This window comes from Dermacentor silvarum, chromosome 5 (genome assembly GCF_013339745.2).
Source record: "Dermacentor silvarum isolate Dsil-2018 chromosome 5, BIME_Dsil_1.4, whole genome shotgun sequence".
NCBI classification, from domain to species: domain Eukaryota; kingdom Metazoa; phylum Arthropoda; class Arachnida; order Ixodida; family Ixodidae; genus Dermacentor; species Dermacentor silvarum.
In genome coordinates this window covers 76,981,241-77,004,891 of record NC_051158.1, presented here as the reverse complement: position 1 = coordinate 77,004,891, position 23,651 = coordinate 76,981,241, and the positions used below count along the sequence as shown (strand labels likewise).

The window sequence follows — 23,651 nt, the reverse complement described above, 5'->3', positions numbered from 1 at the left end:
ATACCCGCCGCCTCACCCACAACTTAGCGGGGAAGAGGCCGCCGATTGGCGCAAAATACAGACCGGGGTATTCCCCCATCTAAAACTGCTAAATGCCATGTATCCCACCCGCTATAGGGCCACATGCCCTTGGTGCGGTGGCATACCTACACTAATACATGTGACCTGGGAGTGTAGTAAGCACCCTCATAGGCCCACTAATAATATCTCAATGGAGCAGTGGGAGGCACAGCTCGCCCGTTCCGACTTGGCAGGACAAAAGTCCTTAATTAGCCAGGTCAGGCAGGCGGCAGAGGCCAGTGGGGCCCTGGACTGAGGGGCTCCGACCACCGCTATACTTCAAATATTTTCCAGCCAAATAAAGTTTCTATATATATATGAGTGAATTTTACGTAACGTGGGCGTTTGAGCCCACAGTAATAACGTTAAACACTCAAGAAGTGTAAATACGCGCATCCTACCCGAACGTGTAACGTTTTTTCTTCTTTTTTTTAAGTGTCCACGCAGGTGAGGCATAAATTGTGAATTTACCAGTGTGTCGTAGAGGACATTTCCTTTAGTAATATATTCACATAACAACGGAGGATGAGAGCTGAAATTCTGCGTTTACCTTTAGATCGTGAGGTTACAAATGCAACACGATTCAAAAGGACAGGAGTAATCTGATTTTCCTAGCACGAAAAGGCCCTTACACACACACACACACACACACACACACACACACACACACACACACACACACACACACACACACACACACACACACACACACACACACACACACACACACACACACACACACACACACACACACACACACACACACACACACACACACACACACACACACACACACACACACACACACACACACACACACACACGCACACACACACCACACACACACACACACACACACACACACACACACGCACACACACACACATTATCCCTGCAAATATTGTAGTGCACGGCTCCCCTGGAAGGAGACCTAAATTCTGCGAGACTTGTTTGGGCGCATGTTTACACGGCGATGACAATTGCATAACTTTTATATCGGTCAAATACTCCGCTTCCGCCCCTTGATATACATGAAAGCTCCGTGCAGTACGAATTTGTCGTAAAGCCATGAGAAAATGAAGCACTGTGTTTAGACTGGCATGAACTAGCCAAGCCGATCTGATATCTACGCCTTTCTACAGCCGACCTGTCTTATTATTCAATTACTGCGACCTGTCTCAGCAAAAAAATTCATTGCAATAGGTTTTGGTAAACTTATTTGCTGCTACGCTTGCAAATGTCCACCAATCGAATGCATTTAGTGAACGAGCGGAACCCGCAGCGTTAAGGCCCATTTAAATCGCTTTTCTACCGAATTTTAAAAAAAAACGCATTCATTTTGTCAGCAGTGTGAATCATGTGAAGGTCACCGCTCCGTGAAGCACAGTGTGAAGACTACCAATGCGAAAGCAATTGTTGTTTCATCGTAGTCACAGAGGCCACGCATCGTGCAGCCAATTCCGGCAGCTTGCTTGCAGCTTTTTTAATAATAAAGTGCGCTTAAAAGGCCATTTTTTCTGCAGCTTTTTTAATATAGCAGTCGCTAAACTGCCGCCAATTGTTTGGTCCCTTCGCTAGAAACAACAGTCACTGGTCGCTATATAGGAAAATTTATCGCTTTGTCGCTAAGGAGCCAAGTCGCTAAATTTATCGACAAGATCACTAAAATGGCAACCCGGCTCCACAGGCTTTTATGAACCGTTTGTCGAACCGGTTCGTAACGGTTCTTTTAACAGACGATGCAACCTCATGCTTCCGCCCGCGGCACCAGTGCCAATTCCTCCCCTAGCGGGAAAATTCGAACTACACCGGTCGCCTCCGTTCCCGTCGGAGCAACGTGCGCGCCCGTTTCCGTTGGGGTGCTACAGATGATTGTGTTTACACGGTAGCAAGCGTAGCCTCGTCATCCCGCAAGCTTGGAACAGGAGTTTTTTTTTTTTTTTTTTTGTGTTCTTCAGTGCCACACCAGCCTCGAAAATTGAGGGAAATTCGCAAATGAGACAAGCGCCGCGCTGCACACAGTGAAATCGCACATTTTTCTGTTCACAGGTCTCCTTTTCATACGTGTCGTGTGATAGATAGAGTGGCCCTTATCGTTATACAGATAGAAGATAGCCAAAGAGTATCAAAGATAGTATTCGAGATACATGCATCTCAGATACGCCCAGCCCTGGCTGGGCGAACGTATCTCTTGCGACCACTTCTACATAACAATGAACCTTCAGTTCAATTTATTTTACTGACTTAAAACATGCAACGTTTCCAAGCTGGTTGGACCCACAGCCGCAAGATAGTGTAAAGAGTCCAATGGAGCAGTAACGGTCCAGAAAATAATGCTACAGACTTTATGTACAATCAGGGTTAGGTCATTGCCTTCAATCCCGTACAGAATTGACTCGGAAGTGATTACGCAAGCATCTATCCCTGATATATAGACGGATGCATGTGGAACTCTATGAAAGTGGTTTAAGCCTATTCGTGCCTTCCGCTTGCGTAAAATATGGCACTAATTTTATATAGATCGTTGTTTCGTGACGAATAGCAGCCATGGGAAGTGTGTTTCAAATACGAACACCCAGGATGTAGCATCAACTTCGAACCTGTCCCACGATAAATTACACCTTGTCTAGGTCAAAAAGCTGCTTTTACGATAAGTAACATGAGGAAGCGGTTAATTTCTCCGCTGCCGCATCTAAGTGGAGTAAATAAAGAAAAAATTGGCTTCTCGAGTTGAACAAAAACCGACTTCAAGATCAAGTATAGATCTCAGATCTGTATCTGGGTCTTAGGACGACATGGTGCTACTTGCCTGATCCTTTCTTGACTGTTTCCTTGGTGGCCTTTTTATCCTTGTCCGCCGCTGGGTTGAAGGAGAATAAAATTGTGAGGATAACATCAGACGTACGTTTCCAACTAATATGCACTAATAAGGGCAAAACATAATTTTCTTTTTTTTTTCAATAAGAAAGTAGGTAAAAAACAACAGCAAACCAACAACCAAAGTAGGCCATCCATACTTGACATCGCATGCACTCATCAAACTCATTTCTTAGCCATACTACGAAAGCACAGTTGTTTTACTAATGCACGTGTTTCCGCCACATTATTGCTAAAATATGCTTACATCGATTCGCCGGCCACAACATTCTTGGGCCAGTACGATGTACCGATAGTGTCGCAATGATTCCTTCTCGTGTTTCACCCGCCGCCGTAGCGCAACGGCTATGGCGTTGATGAGCTAGAGGTCGCGGGCACGTTCCCCGCGTTCACGCCGAACGCGCGCAGCACCTCTGACGGCGACTGGGCAAGTTTCGACCTTAGAAGAAGAGTTGGGTTCACTCGTCGTTTATCGTCGGAAGTCGCTGCCTCTTTTCGCCTCGCAACGATTCTGATACAAGTTCCTCTTGTAGATCTGTGCTTTAGCAAGGTAGTGCGTTGGGCGAGTTGGTGCATAGCTAAACAAGGGAGTTGTGGCGCGAGGAAAAGAAGAAGGAAAACCAAGGGGGAGACAGGATAGGGCGCCAAACTTTCAACTAGTTTTATTACCAGCACATCACCCCAATATATACATTTCCAAAAAAAATGCGCGCAAGCACCAGGGCGCAGCACGTGTCACAGGCTACCTCACTGCGCTATCGAAAAACAAACATTCACTTTTGTAGAGGGAAACAGAAGGCGCGCTGACACAACCATCACCCTTCCTCCTTAAGTGATACGCCTCGAGCAGTTCGCGCGCTAACACTTCTCTGCCTTTTCCTATCACGCGCGTGTCATCAAACCGTGGAGCACAGCCATGCGACGCACAATGGAACGGCAGGTGTGAACCCACACCATTTTTAATCGATAAAACATGCTCCCTTAAGTGTTCATTAACACAGCGGCCTGTTTGGCCTATATACGACTTGCCACTGCTCAACGGAATTTCGTATACGACGCCCACCATACAACGCAGTACCGGCTTACTGGCGTGCTTCTTTCCGCACGAAAGCTTGGCCTTTTGAGAAGAAATGCGGGCGCAAAGCTTAGAGAACTTGTTAGGGGCCGAGAAAACCACCGGAACGTCATGCCTATTAGCAATTTTTTTTTTTCAAATTGTGCGCGATTTTGTGCATCTAAGGCAAAACCAGTGGTCTCTTCTTCTGCATGGCCTCAGGTTGTCTGCTGCACCCTTTTTCTTTCTGGAGCAAAGGTTCAGCCACACTGGTTATGACCATTGGTTTTCCTTCTTGTTTTCCTCGCTCCAGAACTCATTTGTTTAGATCTGTGCTTACTTGTGTTTGTATGTCTCGCGTGATGCAATTGCGTAAACACAAGTAAACGCAGCTCTACAACAGGAACTTGTTGTATCAGAAACATTGCGAGGAAAAGAGAGGCAGTGACTACCGACGCTACACTACGAGTGAACCCAACTCTTCTTCCAAGGTCGAAACTTGCCGAGGTGCTGTCAGAGGCGCTGGCTGTAGACACGGACTAAGGAGTGTACATGTAGGCTCCCTTTCACGTACACTGCGCGTTCGGCGTGAACGCGGGCAAACGCTGACGGCGTCGGCGATAGCTCTGTCTCATCTTTGAGTGCGTTGCCTCGTTGGTGCTGCTACAGAACCAGCCGCATTTCGAGGCGGCGAAATGTTAAAACGCTCGTGTACTCAGATTTAGGTGCATACTAAAGAACCCCGGGCGGTAAAAATGTATCCCCTACTCCTGCATTCCTCATAATCAGGTCATGGCTTCGGCACACAAAACACGAGAATATATATATATATATATATATATATATATATATATATATATATATATATATATATATATATATATATATATATTGATTCTTTTAAGAATTGCACTATTGCACGCCCAGCAATGAGTTGCAGTTTTTCTGATGGCCATGGATCCAATTTTTTTTTTCAATGATACCTGTGGTCCATACAAAGCATGTAGCGCTGTCAGATTTTCTTTTCACTTTTTTTTGTCACTACCCGTGCTCGACGCATCTCACTAGACGATCTCGTTGCACACCGATGTAGGCCCCTCGAGTAGTAGCGGCCTTCGACTGCGCACGGGGTATAGTATCCACCACGAAGGAAGACTAAACACGCCACAGCAATTCTGGCGTGCGCTATTTACACGACATGCACCTCGCGGTGCAGAGCAGCCCACCCGAGCCACGGTAACGACCGCGCGTGACGGCGACGAGGCCTTCCGCACATTCGTCACGCGGCGCGCTTTCGCGCAACATCGCTGTGGGAACCACAACTATCAGCAACCGCCTCGACACCGCCGCCTTTTCAAACGCGGGCGTCGAGTTGCCGCGCCTCGGAGCCACGCCGCACGTGATATCAAACACAGATCTCGGGCTCCCCTCCTCCCTACCAGTTGAGCAATGCTAGAGTTACTGTATACGGCTCCCTGTGGGAGCCGTATACAGTAACTCTAAGCAATGCCGAGACTGCGCGCCTTGTTGTAGCGTTTTGGCGCGAAACCGTTACCACGGTGTCGCCACGTCATCACACTCATGGTTGCGCGACTTCGCAGGCGTGCCGGCGTGTTGCACGGGTGCAGGTGCTAACAGCATTGCGGCGCTTTGGTTGAGCTGATTGACTTCAACCGTGGCCTCCGAGATCGGATGGCATGCGGAGTAAAGAACAGGAAAAAATGAGATAGGACTTGTCAGTTGAGAAACAACTGAAACGAAAGAAATAAAAAAAAAAACTGGTCAAAAGAGACTGAGTTACATCACTAGTTGTACCCACAACGATCATAAATCGTCTGTGCGATTTGGGCGCATATATTTGACGAAACCGGAAAGCTCCTTCCAAAATAAAATAAAAGAACACAAATTGCTGTCAATGTGGTTAACCGCACAGTGCTCATACTAATGCACTGTGGTTAACCACACAATGCTCATAGGCCATGTGAACTAGCCATATCATATCATTTATTTCTTTAGTCTCCGTGCTTCTCTCTTTAGACGCTCTTGTGCAGTGCCATATTTTCAGTTCAGGTGTATATAACTGAATTGAATATATGTGCATGTGAACCTATGCAAATGAACATTAAAATATGTGGCGCGAATAATGACCGTCTCTTCAGGTGACTCATCTAAACAGGCCGAATTGTGCTGTATGCTTGAGCCGAGTTTTTTAACAGCGAAGCTGTTTAAGCCAGCCGTAATTTGTGGTGCGTAGCCATGATGATGATAAGTGGTTCTTGAGGGAAAGGGAAAGGTTGGCGCTATCTTCTGCAGCCCTTGAGGGAGCACGGCTCAGCGCCAACGGGGAGGGGTGCGTAGCCATGGAAGCTATGGCAACCCAGAAAAGAAGGAGGGGAGACCGCGCGCATGCGCACGCGGTCTCCTCCTCGCCAGCTCCCTGCCTTCCCCTACCCCTGCCTCTCTTCGCTCTGAGCCACAAGAAAAAATAAATAAAAAGGCGAAAGCTTGCACTAGGCCGCCTAGAGCCTGAAGTCAGCTTGTGCTTCTGCATGACAATTTGTAGCCGTCCGGTAACAGTCCCTAACCGCTTTGTGTACAAGCTCGAGGACATGAGCAGACATCATTTCTTTGTTCTTTCTGTAAATTTTCAATCAAATCTTTTGTATTCTATATTCGATTCGATATTCGATATTTTCGGCCACTATTCGCCACTATTCGATTCGAATTCAATTCGAGATGATATTTCACTATTCGCACACCCCTACTTAAGACACAGTGAAGCTGGCCAATTGAAATCGAGCGGCTATCCTCTAACGCGTTCGGCGTCGGCAAGCAGCAGCGTTCTTGGCACTGTGCCAACCTTGGTTAGCCTGCCTGCGTTTGTGGCATGCCAGGAACGCTGTCGCTCGTATAGGCACCGACGCGTCCAGAGCTAGTCACGCGAAATGCCCCTAACGCGTTCGGCGTCGGCAAGCGACATCGTTCTTGGCACTGTACCAAACTTGGTTCGCCTGCCTGCGTTTGTGGCATGCCAGGAGCGCTGTCGCTCGTAGGCGCCCACGCGTTCAGCGCTAGTCACGCGAAATGTCACGAAATGGAAGGTACCTCCAAAAATGATCGCTCGAGAATACCTTCCTACATGGGTAGTTAAGTTAAACCAAGTTAAGACCTAGCAGCAACCAAGTTCATACCTAGCAGTAGCAGCCAGTAAGCTTCTCTGTGCCTAAGCTTTGTGCGACCGAGTGCAAACTTGCCTGATTTTCAACTGTCCGAACTAAAAAATATTACATGGTTTTATCGCTGTTGAACATTCAAACAATAACAGACGTTTGCACGCCCCGGCTACAGGTGACAGGTAGGCGGAACAGTACATGGAGCGAATCGCACATGCGATTGGCTGTGCTACGCGAAACTTTCTTTGATAGAGAAGACTTGTCCGGCCTCAGGGGGCAATGTGACGCATCAGTCGTTGCCACCAGCACAGGCACCCGTGTCTAACCTGGTGGATCTGAAGGACCTGGATACGTCGATTTCCCTAAATAGCAAAAAGTGGCCTAATCAACCTTCACAGCGGCAAATTGTGAAACATAATCCAGAGTACTGAAACAAAAGGCAGCACATGGGCAGTACCGTCTCTTTTCTTTTAGTGGTAGTAGTGATTTTATTGCGATAGCAATTATGGACACTCAAAAGCACATTTCTACCGTCGGCGTCGCCGTGAGGTTCCGTTTGACGTCAATGGAGATGTGTGTAAGTGGTTCTTGAGGGAAAGGGAAAGGTTGGCGCTATCTTCTGCAGCCCTTGAGGGAGCACGGCTCAGCGTCGCCGCGTGCCGAACGCTGTATGTGCGAGTGAAAGGGCGCGAGGGACGCGCGCTTTCACGGGGAGTGAACGCACGGCGGAGAACAATTAAACGCGCGTTCTGCGCCGTGCTTCTTAAGGGCTGCAGAAGTAGGCGTCTCTTTCCTTCTTTACAATCACCATATATGTAGAGCAAACGCGCCTTCTTCCGACGCGCGAAAGGCCGTGGGGGAGGGGGGAGGGGAAGGGAAGGGAGGCGACGTTTAGCTGCGGCACCAAGTGCCGATTTATATCAGAGGCTCCGGCAACAGTCACCAACGCTGCACGCATTTTGAGCGAACGCGGTCAAAACGCCGATGGCGTCGACAACAGTTCTGCGTGTTGCCGGTGCTGCTGCATGTCCAAGTATGTCCGTATAGCTCTCTACAAATTTGCTATCGCAATTGATGCTTCGCCTTTCAGGTGAAACTGCGACAACTTTTTATTGAAGAAGAAAATGACGCTTATTTCTTTTAGATGCGAAGCAGCTTATGGTCGAGGCTATGTCACTCCCTCCCTCCATGCCTCCGCCGTGCGGCGTCCACACCCCTACTGCGCATGTACGCCAAGCCAACGTTTATAGAACTTCTATAAATGTTGCGCCAAGCTCCGGCTTCCGGAAGCCGGAACCGGAAGCCGGCTTCCGCTTCCGGTTCTACTTCCGGTTCCGGAAGCCAGCTTCCGGCTTTCGGAGAACGCTTCCGGCGTTTTGCCCGATTGATCCCCCGGTGCTTCGCCCACTCATCATCATTCACTTCGTGGATATGCGGTGTTGAGAAGAGGACTCGAGCCTCTGCCACGAAACGGCAGCGGCGACAGGCCGATCCCGAACTTCGGGATCGCGAAGCCGAAAGGAAACGTCAACGCCGCCGAGAAGCTGCTACTGATGCAACGAGGGCTGGCGTAATGGGAACTTGAGTCGACCCCATGGCTGCTTCGCATACTACTCAGGGTTCCCCTACGGGAAGATGATGTAATTTTTTTCCTCAGTTCTGTGGTAATGGCAAATTGACAGGCGACTTAATGAAAAAGGAGGCCGGTGGTGGAACTTTCAAGAGTTGTCGTTAATCACTTATTACCAGCAGAGCTGTTTATGCCTAGCGTAATCTGTCGTAGGCAAAAAAATGTGAGCCGATCCTGGCGGTAGTGCATAAAGAGTCCAAGCGCATACCCCTGTGAACTAGCGAAGCTCAGCCTGGTTAAGTCTAGCAAGCATGGTTGGGATTATTTAAGCTTAGTCAGTCATCGATACCAAATCGATAGCCAATCAATAGCTAATCAAAAATCGTTCAATAATGAATAAATTTCGGGAAATGCTGGGGATGACTTGATAGTGCTTAGCCTAGCCCAAATATGTGGCTAATACATTGCGATAGCCAATCATCGATAGCCAATTAATAGCTAATCGATAATCGATCAATTATCCATAAGTTCCGGAAAATGCTCGGGGTGACTTGGTAGTGCTTAGCCTAGCCCAAAAGCCAGGACTAGCTAGGTGCCCATGAGCTCTGCTGTCTCTTTAGCATTGCGCCTCCAGTGCAAGCTACGCTAATTTTCGTTTTTAAGCTTTTTGATGGACTGAGCAAGGTTCTGTAAAAGCGATGAAAAATGGCAACGTAGACCGCTAAGGCAACAGAACGAGCTGCATAGCAAACACAAGCCCGAAGGCGCAAAGTCACAAGGACAAGTGGCCACGCGTGGGAGAGATTTGAAGCCGTGAGGTTGTAGCACAAGCTGAGGATGTGAAGGATCGACGATCGAAGGCACCCATTGCAGCAGAATTCCACATGACAATGAGGTGTCGGGGTCAGGTGAGTAAGAATGAGAAGCAGTGTATGGGATTGAGCTAAACAGTATCTGCTCAGTGGCGCAGTTATAAAAGTATTTCGGTTTAAATTTATACCAGCTTTTTTTTTCGTTCCATGTAACTCTAACATGTAATGCCAGCCCACAAAAGCACGAATGTTTTGGGACTGGGCAGGCCGTACTTTTGTATACGGTACGTCAATGCCTTCCATAGGTGAGCGTGCACAATCAACACCAAAGTTTCACATAACGCATCTTTTTGAAAAATTATCATCATTAAACATATTTTCCTAAAAAGTTTTAAACTTGTCATCATAATTATTTTTTTATATATTTTGTTGACAGAATACTGCAGGACAGAAACAGGGCCCGAGCAGGAAGGGCAAGGTTACTTGAGTATTGAAAAGAACAAAAAAAACAATTATGAAAAAAAGAACACTGTATTTACAGAGGATAAACTTAATAAGTTCAACATTCTTTAAAAAAGAACATTTGCTTATAATAAGTACATTTTCATATCCAGAAAGCGTTGGCCCTCCGGATTAAAATCTCAAATTAAAGAATGACTAATTATAGCAGGTGATCCTCACAATCAAAAGTGTGCATCAAGACGCGCACAAACCTGATTGCACAGACAGAATGTCCGATGTTTCATATTTGTTGTCATGTTCTCAAGAGAAATGAAATGATAATATATTGTTTACTGTTCTTATGTATCTTTATAAATCAGCATCCTATCTTTTTCTTACTAGCAATGGTACTTTATAAAGAAGCAGTATTAAGCAAAATTGACTGCACGTCCACCTTCAAACTCACGAATTCGCACAGCGCACCCAAGCGACAGTTGCGTTCCCTGTTATGTGCAGAGCGGCATGATCCCTTCCACTGCGCAAAAGTTTCAGATACATTTTGTCTCGAGAGCAGTTGCTACCATCTTGTTTTGCCCCGATACAACCTCTTCCAGTCAACAGATTCTAAGCCCACAAATTTCCCATTTACCTGTATTGTGCTTTGAAATTAGGTACAGGGAAGGTGAGCTTTTCGTAAGCAAAACATAGTAAAGTCAGAAAATACGCAGACGAAAGGCGAAGCTGAAAGGCAGGGACAATATATGTATGCCGTATAATATGTTACCTCTTTTGTACACAACTACCCAGTCAGCAACACCTATCAACATGTTTCGTGCTTTAAGTAATAAATCTTGAGCAAACCTCCTCAAAAACTTTAAGTAGCCGCTAAACTTTGTTAGTAGACTGAGCATGCTACTTGTTTTCTCCAGTGTTTCTGCACCTGAATCACTGCACCTTATTCTAGAGTTGCAGCCCTCAACCGCGGCCCACAGGCGCCAAACGAAACTAACACGAGATGAACCGCAGTCTTACCACACATGACACCAAGGCCCAGGAGAATCCAGCAGAGCGTCGCTGTTCTCCTGCGCATATTCGTTACATCCGCACCTGCTGGTTCGTCGCCTCTCACTGAGGCGGCGCCAGCGTAATCGAGTTCCTTGAACAACGTGAAGAAAGGAAAACAAACAAAACAAAAAAGCCACTCCGTAAATTCACGGCTACGTGAAAAAGGAATCTTTCCTCGAAGTTAGCGCTTACCCGTGAACGAATTTTTTTTTCTATTGTAATTTGCGTCACGTCATCTTATAAATGTCTTTCTGGGGCATTTTTTTCCCAGACACATTTCACCAGTGCTGTACTGTATAGAATGGGCTCGGGAAATTTGGGGAGAATTCCAGTGATTTGCTTTTATAGACACAGAACGTCGAGGTTAAGTCAGGACGTCCATCATAACGTGAGCTTTGATTTACGTATGTGTGCACTATGAGAACCGACCTGTTAAAAATGGTAGAAGGAAAGAATGAGAGGCGGCATAGCATTCTTCGCCGATAAACGCTCACACACATGTGAATGAGCAGCGCCGGCAGCCTGTATTGTTACTCCATTTGATAGACTGCCTCAGCTGCCGTAACGGTACGCAACCCATGAGGCAACTGAAATGCATGTAACGGGCCGCACAATTCTTTCCACAAAAGCTGTTCTGATTGCACCTTTCCGAGTAGCTCACTCACGCGCAGCTGTCACTACAAGAGCCGCGTTTCTGTCGCGTCGCGTTTTGTTTACGGCCCCTTCGATAGACACTTCCTTACAGTCGCTGTTGTCTTGGAACAGTGACAACGTCCGGGCGTGTCGCTATAGAGCTTGCGGTAATTTCGCAGTCTGTCAAAACGGCACCTATAACATTTGCGAAAAGTGGGGCAACAAGCCTTATCGCGTGTATCAGTGACAACACTCATTTATAGCCAGGCTTTTCTTCATCTTTCTCCGCCTTAACTTCCTGAGATCCGAACACAACTATGGAACATAATTGCTCTCCAAGGTGGTTTTATTGGATATTTTTATGTTACGAACTTGATAAACAATATTTTTAAATTTATATGCCATGGCTAGATGCCAAAAGCTGTGTTGCGATGTACGTGATAAAAATGTATCCATCATCTCCTCATCTTTGCTATGGTAAAAACTGCATTTCATAGCTTAAACGCAGAGGTGAAGCTAGAACTATGTGTAATGCATTGCCATGTTGCTGCCACGTCTGGTTTTGTCACGCAATCTCAGTGATTTCGAAACACACCTAGAGGTTGCTTTTGGCCGTCTGGAACGACGCAGAGGTCTAGATCAATTTAGTGTCAAATTTCTCGAAAGCGGATGACAAGAATATGAGTAAACCATTTCTTTACACTTGCACATGCACCGTACTTCATACCCAGAATGAATGTTTTGCGTAATTACCTCCGAGTGAGCTTCGAAGAAAAATTTTGAACGCAATGTGCAATGTATTGCGCAAGGAGTCCTAGGAGGCTAAGTATAATGCATTACCATGCGGCGTGGCACGTAGTATTGTCATAATTTAAAACTCGAACAATTCAGAAACTACACCAATGTTGACGCTGTTCCGTTTCCAGGTTCACCGGCATTGGCTTAATCTAAACACGTGCGTTTGCACTTGTACTTCGGAAACGAACTTTTCAGCTTTTCGGAAAGGGCAGAGGGGGGCGGGGGGCCGGCATTTGACCTAGGACGGGAAGGGTGGGAAAGAGGGAGGGGACGAAGGGCAGGTCGGATACTGACACCGAAATTTCGGAGATGAGGCGGGGGGGGGGGGGGGGGGGGGGGGCACGTGCCTTGTTTGCCTCTTCCCCCTACCTTGGCTACGCCACTATACACTTGGGACTACTATACTTCATCCTTAGAAACTGGCTGCAGGGCGATTACAGGTCTCATTTTCGCGTATAACTTGGCGTAAGGGACGCCGTGGTAAGTTATTTTCTCTTCGCATTTCTGATGGCATGATCTTCGTCAAATGATTCGAAGTCACAGCAAAACTGACAAGATTTGTCGTCTGCCTCTCTTCTATAGCTTCTGTAGCGCGTCTGGCAATGTGCTGTTCAAGTTATTCTGACAGAAACACTCATAACAAAATCAGTGCAGGAAGCTCCCTTTGCGGGAGCAACATAGCATTCCTACTCCTCTATCAAGTTCGTTTACTGTGCTTGTGCCCTGTTCAAGGCCGGCGTACTTCATCTATTATTCAGTAACTCGTGTACAAGCAGTTACTACCTCTAAGAAGTTGTTAGTACTCCCTGTGCTCTTGTAGCCCCGCGTCCATATGAAAACCATCAAGCATCAGCATGTATGCCAGCTGACGTTTGTTAGTTTTTTTTTCAATACTTATTTATTTATTTACTCAGCAACCTATTAACTTATTCGTTCATTCATTCCCTAAAGTACTTACTTGCATACGTATACTTACTGACTTACTTTACTTCAGTGGTTTACATCCGTACGTAAACAGCTTAGGTAAGCAGCTTAAATGCGATGATAGCATTCTCTATTGCTCAGATAGTCGCCAATGGGCAAACGTGAGCACCTTGGAACAGGCCCAAACGCACACGTTCGCAAGTTCTCGAGCTGGCCTCCGTGGCGCCGAAGGACAAATAACGGCGTGAAAGGTCCTGGACAAAGACGCAAAATGTTTCGATATATAACAAACGTACATGTCGTAACCTTGTCCTTTTTGGGGGGGACGACACTTGAAAGTTTTGTGTGGTCATATCAGTGTAGCTAGTAGCTAGTGCTTGGCGTGGAGATGCGACCTCAGGCCTGCAAGTAAAATCGATGTCCCTGTGACAAAATCGACTTTAGGATTACAATAGGCAACAAGATCATAACAAATTACTGTCTCAGCGTCAGGAATTTCATCGTGATGTGGCGCGTTACGAAGTACGACAGAATTAGGTTGTTACTAAAATACATTGGTGTGCTCTTCGACAGCCTCGTGCATTCTGCTGGACGTGTGGGGATGTACAATTAGTGCAGTTAACTCAAGAATTTGTTGCCGATTGCAGATCAACAAGTCTGTTTTGTGTACATATCTGTTATATTATGATGGCCTGACAGACGCGATGTTTCCAGCTGTCGAATAATGCATAACGTTTCTTCCGAAGCGTGGTATAGTTTGCTGGGTGAGGTGTTATTCTATTATTGAGACTAACAGCGCGAAAAGACTTAGTACGAAGGCCAGGAGGGCGGTTAGGATAACTTCTCGGGGTTTTTTTTTTCTTTTTCCTTTTTCTTCAGTATAGAGTTACTGCGAATAGCAGAGGTGTTTTTTGTTGTCGTTTTTTTTTTTTTTTTTTGGGGGGGGGGGGGGGGGGATTTGCCGCTACACTCATGTAGTCAAAATAACAAAAAAAACATCAAATAAACGCTTGCAGCGTTGTATGAGGCATGTTCTGCTGAAATGAATTTGCATATTGGATTTCCGTTATCCAGCGGGTATACACTCGCCGAGGTAGCAGATTTGCACTCTCATTGCGCATGCGCCGTAGGCTTCTCCGTTCGCTGAGCGCAGGGATGTGGTTATAAAGAAAAAATCGGCAGTTTCGCTGGATGGGCGAAGGCATGGCAATGTTTAGCGTTGCGCTGAAGCTCCTCAGACGGTGTCCTAATAATGCACGAGCGCGACACGTTGGCGTGACACAGTACCTGAAGAAGCTTAGGTATGCCGTTTAGTATACGTAGACTTACGTACATTCCTCTTCGGACAAATGAATAATGACACGTTATTGCTGCAAATTTGTTTATTGTATAATATTCATTTGCGGATTATATAGAAGTTCATGCTTACGGTTGGGTCGTCGCCGACGACCCTGGCACAGGCAGTAGTCACGCTGGCAAAATAGTGGGAGCACCGATAAGATGCACCGCGAACAGTCAAACCTTTTGTTACGTGCGCCCCATGCACTGACACGGGCCATATAACTGAGGACAAAAAGCTGCGAGCGCCCCATCCGCAACTTGGCGCTGAGCCATTCTCCTTCAAGGGCTGCAAAGAATGGTTGCAACTTTTCCTCTTCTCCACAAGAGCCACTTTTGTAAATGTATCTGCCCCCAACAGAGACCTCCGTGTTGAACGCAGCCGCTTGAGGAACAACGGCTGAGTTTAAACTGGGGTGCTGTGATTACAAGATATACAGTGTAGAGGTTTAATTTGTAATTTGTATTGGGGCTGGCAGCGATAGGTATTGTGGTTGTCAGCGATGTGCCCATATGGTTTAGTGATTCTCGGATACGGCGTGAGGATATGCAGCAGCTAGGTTACACAAGAAAGCTATCGCCGACTGACAATCATCTTCGATGGTTTCTGCCCCAATTTTTGCATGTTATCGATATTATCGATAGTCAGTTCACATATACGTTTCCATCCCTACCTTCTGAACCTCCACGCTCGGACCACGCAAGCGCGTCGATCGATACAATGACAACACGACGACGACGCCGTCGCCATTGGCACCAATGGCAGCGCCAGCGGTGACGGCGTGAACGCGCCTTGAGTGCCCGTATAATTGCTATTTCAATAATAAAACAAGTGACGCACAACATCCATCGTCAGTACACGGCTAATTAAGTCCATCGAACGAGTTTTCGCTGCGGCAGTGTCGCTGCACCTCAATCGCTTTCAAATCAACACGCGTCATTTACAAGCCGTTTGGTTATTAAGTTATTAAACTGCGAGAAAAGTGGTCGTTAAAAGCACTGGCTACATCATTGGGCGTAGTGAGGATAGTGTTGTTAAAACCCAGAGACATAACTTTGCTATGCGACTTGGCAGAATTTAAACATTCGTTGAGGAGCTGCCACTTTCTCTTAGCGTCATTTTCACAGATTTGAAGTTCATGTTCATAATTTCGTCCAGCTCTTTTTTTTTCCTTAGGTAAAGCTAACGTGTTGGAGTACTTCTATAGCGCAATTTTAAGTTTTCATTAAACGGTTAACGTTTGGTTTTTTTAACAGCTGAGCTGTTTAAGGTCGACGTTGAGCCATGCCGAGCGTACGCCAAGAATCGGCGCAGCTGGGTGAGGAGCGCGCGCCGGGGCACAGGTGTTCGGAGGTTCGGAGAGCGGTGATGGGGAGAGAGGAGGAAGGCGCGCGCTGAGCAGCAGGTGGGTGGAACTAAAGAGAGGGTAGCGATGACGTGGCGGTGGAGAGATCGAGAGAGAGTGTGCGCCAAGCAGTAGTTGAGGCGTAGCTTAAGAGAGAGAGAGAGAGAAGTCAAGACGTAACCATGACGTGCAGGGTTCTCCTGAGCTGGAGAGAGCATGCGCTGGTGGCGGCGTCATTCTGCCGTAGGCATGGCTAGGAAGAAGTAGCAGCTTTCTCCCGAAGAAGAGGCGCGGCGTCAACGGCGCCGTTATGCTACTGGGGAACGACTTCAAGAACTGCGCGCAGATCCGGAATTCCGAGCAAGGGCTGCTGAAGCAAAGCGACAGATTAGGGTTGGAGATCCAGAGTTTACAGAGAGAGAAGATGCGTCTCGGCAACGCTACGAAGAAGCTCACAGTGAAGATATACAAATCGATGTTAAAGCAAAGTTGAAACTAAGAGAAAACAAAAGTTAAGTAAAAATTCAAGTTAACTTTAAGTATAAGCCAAGTTATAGCTAACTAAAGGCCAAGTTAAAGATAAGTAAAAGATAGTTTAAGCCACCACCTCCACTGTTTCGTCTGTCTTCGCGACGTTAAGTCTGTGAAGCTGGCTAATTTTTTATTGCGATAGCAAATATATGGACACTTCAAGCTGATTTCTGCCGGCGGCGTCGCCGTGAGGTTCCGTATAAAGTCCAAGGGCGATAAAATCGTCGCCGCGCGCCGTATGGGCGAGCGAAAGCGCGCGGGGGACGCGCGCTATCACGGAGAGCGAACGCACGGCGGAGAGCAAACGCGACTTCCGTCGCGCGAAAGGCCGTGGGGTATGGGAGGGAGGGAGGGAGGGGGGCGACACTGTGCTGCGGCACCAAATGCGTATCTTGCAACCGGGCGCAAGGGGAACTGGCGACACAATCTCCCACGCTAAAGGAGCAAAGCGGGAAGGCAGCGCGGGAGAGGGAGGTGGGGAGGCTTCTACTCTGCCAACAAATGCGTTCTTGTACTTTGCGCCGGTGCGGGCTGTCGGTGTTGCGCGCACCGTATCTTGAAAGCGCTCAGACCTTTGTATGCGCTCTGCTTTCGGCCGCTCAGTTTCCGTTGCAGTGATAGACCGCACGAACCTTCGCTCGCTGCGGCGGCCGCGCTTCCCCACGCCAGCGTGTTGACAGTGGTTGTCTGCTGTCATCGACTGTGACCTATTCATGTTTGCTTGTGCGCGCTAACACCACTTTTGTTAATTCAGTTAGTAAGGGAATGTGTCAAATTTATGCAGCCGATAAAACTACTATCCCTACTCCATATAGATCTCTACTAATTTTCTATCGCAATTGATGCTTCGCCTTTCGGGCGAAACTGCGACATTTTTTATACAACTTATCTTTCCTGCGAAGGGATCGTATGAGTGCATTGGACAGCCAAAGACAGCGTGGTGCAATGTAACCTCGCTTTGACGATTGCAATGTAGTCGAACGGTCAACATCTTAATAAATAATGTCATAATACCTGATTATTGTCATAATACATGAATAATGTCATAATACCTGAATAAATAATGTCATAATACCTGTATTATTAGCAGCATATACATTTGACCACTCTGCTTCGGCAATGAGCTAACAGTATTTATTTGAATAAAAAGACGCCTCTGACGTGATACGCTAAGGAGGGACAGGTAAGTGGTGATAAGGAAGGAGTGCCGAAAACTGGTGTTGGGTGCGTCGTTGAAGGAGTGCACCCTCTAACTCCTGTGGAGCGTGCAAGGATCGGCCTTGGAGCGTGTTTGAGGCGCCGCTTTTTAATTCAGGCGGATGGTTAGTCGCATGATTTTTTTTTTCATTTCTCGTGGGCCTTCTTTCAGTCGTAAAAAAAAATGAGCGGCCAAAAAGTTCCTGGCTGGAAACATGCCAGTTCTAGTAAATTTCTTCAAATTTTTTACAAATACTTCATCGACAGCACGCCATTCAGAACAGTAATTAAAGTATAGCTGATTGCCCTTAATTAGGAAATTGAATGGCATCAACAACAAAATAACTGGCTCTACCCGAATGTGAACAATATCCTCACGTAGATTTGCCCATCTTTAAAAAAAAACGTAATGCATGATAGCTTTCGCACCCTAGTACAGGTTTTTTTTTTTTTGTGTGTGTGTGTGCAACAATTTAAAAAAATTGCGGGTGGCAGATAGCACAATTCTAACTCTTGATTAAACTACTTATTGCGGCGGCCATTACTTCTACGAGTAATTAAAAGGCTTAATTGAAAACATAATTACATTAATTAATTTTTTTTCATACTCCTTACGGCACATATTTCAAGTTATGAATTGTAGCCGGTGAGTTCGCAAGGCGTATCCGCTTCAGTATTCTTGTAAGCATCTTTGAACTAAAATATTCGGCTGTGCTCGCATCGCAGTCGACAGCGCCGCGAATATCAGAGTAGTTTCTTCTTTGCGTGAAATTATTACGATAATAAATTTCGGGGTTCCGTATTTAATACTCTACTCGAATACCTGATCGTGTAACTTAATTGATATGCATTGTACAAGCCTGGACCTGTGTCGCGCTGTTCAAAATTTTGACAGGACGGCCACAGAACAAGGACGGCTTTGCCAGCGGGGAAGGGGGGACATAAACTTTATTATATAGAGGGGAGGGGAAATGGAGCCCAGGCTGGACAGGGGGACTAGGTCGGGGCCCAGGAAGCCGCAACTCTATAGCCGACCACTCTGCCAGTCAGCAAGTACAACAGGTCCTTAAAAACATGAACCTACAGCCGGTGCCGGGCCTCACGGAGAGAATCAGAATCCCCAATCACATCATCATCATCATCATCATCATCATCAGCCTATATTTATGTCCACTGCAGGACGAAGGCCTCTCCCTGTGATCTCCAATTACCCCTGTCTTGTCCCTGATGACTCCGACAATTAAAATCACATCAGGGTAAAATAAAAATCCCCTCTCCCCCAGCTAAAAATATGGGAAGCCGCAACACCGCAAGACGAAAAGCACGCGCGTCCTCACTACTGAAAGGACTGCATGCCAAACCGTTGACTGCATGCCTACGTTGACGCTGCTCACGAGGCAGACCAGACATACGCTATAGCTGCGGCTGACGTCCTAGGCCGAACGCGTCAGTCAATGAAGATTCTAGCAAATTCAATCACGGAAGCCGAGGAAGCGGCGATTGCTCTAGGAACGACCATTGAGGAGGGAACTCGGTTCGCCGTATCCGACTCAATGTCCGCCATTAGAAGTTGTATGTCTGGGTCTGTCAGCCGAACAGTCGAAACTATACTACAACCACTTTAACAAGAGATCAAGCTCGTCTGGGTGCCTGCCCACACGGGACATCCGGGAAACGAAGCGGCCCACCTTGCCGCCCGAGCAACAACCAACCGGGTGGTGGGCCAGCCTCATGTACCGGACTCCTTTAGAGCCTTAAGCTACGGTGATCGGCGGAACATCTACAGAGAAGAACGTCGACTATATCCGCCACCGCACGACTCTCTTACGCGTGCGCAGGCCACAACTCTTAGGCGGGCGCTTAAAGGGCAACTCCGGCGATTTTTCGATGTCAGCGGATGTCGATGAATTTCACTGGGTATGTTCCTCTGAAACTTCCGTCATGTCCTAAAAAAAGCAGGCTTGACAGTTGCGCAGATTTTTTACAATCGAATTTAAATAATTGCTTCGAACACCCCACCTTACCTCCTCCTCAGTTACAGGCCACATTGTGTATGACGTCAGGAGTATACCACGTAGAGCATGCCGGGATCATGCAGACGACAGCGACGAGAGCACCACCGTCGACTAAAGGCGAAAACGTGTATGGGAGGGCTTTACCGTGGACGAGTGCGTGCAGGAGTCGACGATCGTGAGCTAGCGCTTGGCGTGAGATGTTGCTGTCGCGAGAAGTTGCGTTCCCTGTAGACGGGCAAGTAATGGGGGGTGGGAAGCGGTGTTGCGTTGTTGGCTGCACAAATTTCAGCCCTCGCCATCCGCAAACACAGTTTGATCCGATGCCGATCGCGTTCAGCCGAGGTTAAGCCTATCACAGTGGCCGAGTTCGTGCGTCTGCTGCTGGCGGACCTGAGCGACGCATATCAAGCTAATTAAGCGAGGATGAAGAAAGCTGCTTCTGTAGTTCAGTTTTTGACCATACAAATTTGTCATAAACCATTCCTCATTTCGTACAGTGCACACGCCAAAAGCTTGAAGCGACGACACGACACGCAATCAACATCCGTGTATACGTTGCCGTTCTCGAATGCGGCGAGTCGCACTGGCCGGCGCTTCCCTAAATGAAATTTGACTATGGACATCCATGAGTGTATTTTTACCCACTGTTATGCTGACTCATTATTTAACTTACGAGGTGCACTGTCTGCCTCGTATCCCAAATGGGCAGCAAGCGGAGGCTTAACTTAAAATTATTTTCTAATTTGCGGAACAATTCTCCTATCAGGCGCGTCACAGGAGGGTCTCGGGAACCTAAATATTTTATTAGCTTGACATGGTAAAAAAATCGCCGGAGTTGCCCTTTAAGCTTTGCCGCCGAAATTTTGTTCTAAGCGCGCGTCCTCTGTGAGCGGCGTCGCCCAATAATTTGATAGCAGTACGCACACCCTCCCACAGGTGTCACCCGCTACCCACAAACAGTTTACGCGTCAGCGACGATTTACTCAAACACTCGATTCACTAGACTAACAAAAAAAAATCAATATCGAAGGCTATGCTTTTGCTGGCTGCATAAACGCCACGTTTGGAACGTCCAAATCCACGCTCCAGTATAGTGCTAGGCATGGATTTTTTTCCTTCATCCATGGTGCTAGGGCTATTTATTAATTTTTTTTTTCTACCTAGACTGGTTACACGAGTGTAGATAGTAGTAGGCAGTGCAGGAACTCGCCATACTTTTTAACTGGTGTAAAAGTGTTGCTCCGCCTACCTACACAACACTTTGTACACCGCAGTTTTTATTAGTGTAGGAAGGAGACGGCAAACAAACAGGTTGGCGTTGCAAACCCGTGGCGCCATTTTGTCTGCGACTGTAGGCGTTGAGGTAGTGCCGATCAGAGTGTACTAGACTAGTACACTCTAGTGCCGATAGCGAAAGTTCGCTGCAGGGACAGGCCAGACGGGCAACGAAGTGCTGGCATGACCGTGTGTCACATACGGTCGCAGAGGAAGGTGAGCTATTCCTCCATAGAGACAAAATGATCTTACTCATGGATGGTGCAGTCTATTTCAGACTCCGCTCTGTATTATATGCATAGTGAAGTTGTCTTCGTGCGCTGCGCATTTGCGATGTATTTAGCTGGAGTCCAAAACCCGACGTCTATGACGTTTCAGGTTCGCGAAATCGCTTCTGCCGCATTCAACCATCAAAAGCATAGCCTTTAAGATTGGCAATTTTAATTCAGGGGGCGCCACCCTTCGAAGCATGGATTTGGCAGGACGACCACAATCCAGTAATCCAGTGTGAAAACAATATCCGGTTCCGCTCGCTTTTTTTTTTTTTTTTTTTTTAACGCGACCTCTCGCGGCCACTACGGCAAGTTTTCTTCGAGGCAAAATGGCGGCTGGATGTTGTGAGAAGTTATAGCTGCTCTCAATGTTTCTCGGATTCCATGCTCTTCAGGTGAGCCCGTCGCATCTTTCACTTGTCGCGCGAGCCACCTCGTAGCTCCTAGACCGCCGTGTCAGCCGTATCGCTGTCATCGAGTGCGCGGCCCCGTCATTACAGCACGGAGGAAAGAAAACGGTGGTTCAATGACCCAAGCCGCCGCGTCGCCAAAGAGGTTTCATTTTCGCAGTATGCCTGGCACCACAACCGCCAGAACGAATGCGAGCTTTTCGTAGCGTGTACTCGGGCTTAGAGGACGATTTTCCGTAACGCCTTCCGTCACCGGTCTCTTGCTGCGTGCTACGGCGACGACCCGTCCACGGCTTCGTCTCCGGTAGTCAATTTGGCGACACGTCTTTTTCTCTCTTTTTTTTTTTTTTTTTTTTTCGCTGGGGGTGGTGGCGGCCGACGTCGTACTACGTGATCCGAATACGATATGACTGCGTCGTCACACGCCTCACGTCACTTGTCGCTCCAGTCCGCCGCCGCTGGACATCGCTACCAGAGCGTGCAACGTCGTGCAGCCTAGCCTTCCTGTTTTTTAATTCTTCTTGCTTCCCGAGCTTCGGGTCCCCCTTTGATACGCCAAAAAAACAACGCGCTCGTGTTCGTCGTTCCGCCGCGCCCCGTTCCAGTGAGATAACAGCCTTCGAAAGCTAACCGAAACGCGCTAAATGCCGACCGACCTGACACGGTTTCTGCTGCGGAGCCTCGTATTAAAGCCGTCGACGACGACCTGATTGTAATTTTTTTTTTCTTTCTCTCGCCAGCGAAGGGGAAGTTCGTTAAGCGTATTGGCGACCAGATCGCCTTGAAGCGGACAGGGTTTGGGTTTTCTCGTGCTGGCGACGTGATACCGTGCGTAACTTGCGCGGCGAGTGCCCCCACCGAAGCTGCGTGTGTTGGTGAGGACGTCTGTCTTGACGCATGACGCGACCTAGAATTTGACTTTTTTTTTTTTATCTCTCTTGTCAGACTAGCCTCTGCCGCACAAACTAGACTGCCTCTGATGGACGCTTGCACTTGAGAATAAATGGGGAAGCAAAAAAGGAAAGTAAGTTCTGTAACGTGTGCAGCTGTTTTCTAGGGGCGGCCTCGAATGTGGCGTCGGAAATCGCTGCTCGTGACGGGATTCTGTTGGAAGAGGACGTTTTGCAAGCGCGCTTCATTGATAGGGGAATCAGGCAGGCCAGCCTTTTCGGTGTCCCTAAGCATTGCCTTGTATGTTTTTTTTTTTTTTTTTTTTGCAAGATTTCTGACGTACGCAAGCATCTGAATGCCTATTATCTGTCTCCTTTCGTACGAAAAGTACACCATGCTTGACCAAATGAGTGTAGGGAACTACGCTAAGTGCATCCACGCAGCCCAAGCACCTCGTACACATGGCAACCCGGGGTTTTTCCTGCACGTGACGTATGAATAGACTTCACAGGCAACGACAAGTGTTTGAAGTTTCGTTGACACCTTTGTGCGACAAAGAGTGAGGGGGTAGTTCCGTGTTGACAGTACTTTTGAGTCCGCTTCTGCCGCATTCAAGCCAGACCAGTCATCTTGATGTGTCACACATGCACGTGACTGTCGCATGTGCACTTGTGTTACATGGCACAGCAAAGTGGATGTCATTGGTGGCGATTGTCTACTCCATACTCGTAGCTGCTGGCACAATGCTTTGCTTATAGTGGTAAGAAGCCCCCCCCCCCCTCCCCCCATTTTTTTTTCTAGTTGGTCATTTAAAAAAGAATCATGCAGTAATCCAGGAGGTATGTGTATGAAGTAGTGCATTCTTGCAGAATTGTGAACAGACTTTCTCTGCAGTCATTCGAGTTTGTTAACTGCAAGGCTCTACAGCCACTAAAAACTCAGTTCACGGAGTTTCTGTTGCATTTGTGA

General features: G+C 47.4%; 3 protein-coding genes across 5 annotated transcripts in view; 2 read left to right on the top strand and 1 right to left on the bottom strand.

The window, feature by feature from the left end:
- Window positions 1-11,144, bottom strand: part of LOC125945858 (tissue factor pathway inhibitor-like) — a 30,247-nt gene extending 19,103 nt beyond the window's left edge. Inside the window, exons 1-2 of the mRNA XM_049668201.1 lie at window positions 11,020-11,144; window positions 2,870-2,920 (exon numbers count right to left, since the gene is read on the bottom strand). Coding sequence (XP_049524158.1) covers window positions 2,870-2,920; window positions 11,020-11,077 — 109 coding nt within the window. The 5' untranslated portion in view covers window positions 11,078-11,144. The remainder of the gene's footprint in view (window positions 1-2,869; window positions 2,921-11,019) is intronic.
- Window positions 1-23,651, top strand: part of LOC119453495 (60S ribosomal protein L10-like) — a 295,540-nt gene that overhangs the window by 104,047 nt on the left and 167,842 nt on the right. The gene's annotated exons all lie outside the window — the stretch shown is intronic.
- LOC119453498 (josephin-1) overlaps window positions 21,638-23,651 on the top strand; it is a 34,849-nt gene continuing 32,835 nt past the window's right edge. For 2 of the 3 annotated variants that reach the window (XM_049668195.1, XM_037715544.2), the window contains exon 1: window positions 21,638-21,776. The gene's annotated coding sequence lies outside the window, so the exon portion shown is untranslated. The remainder of the gene's footprint in view (window positions 21,777-23,651) is intronic. The other variant, XM_049668194.1, reaches the window with a different exon arrangement.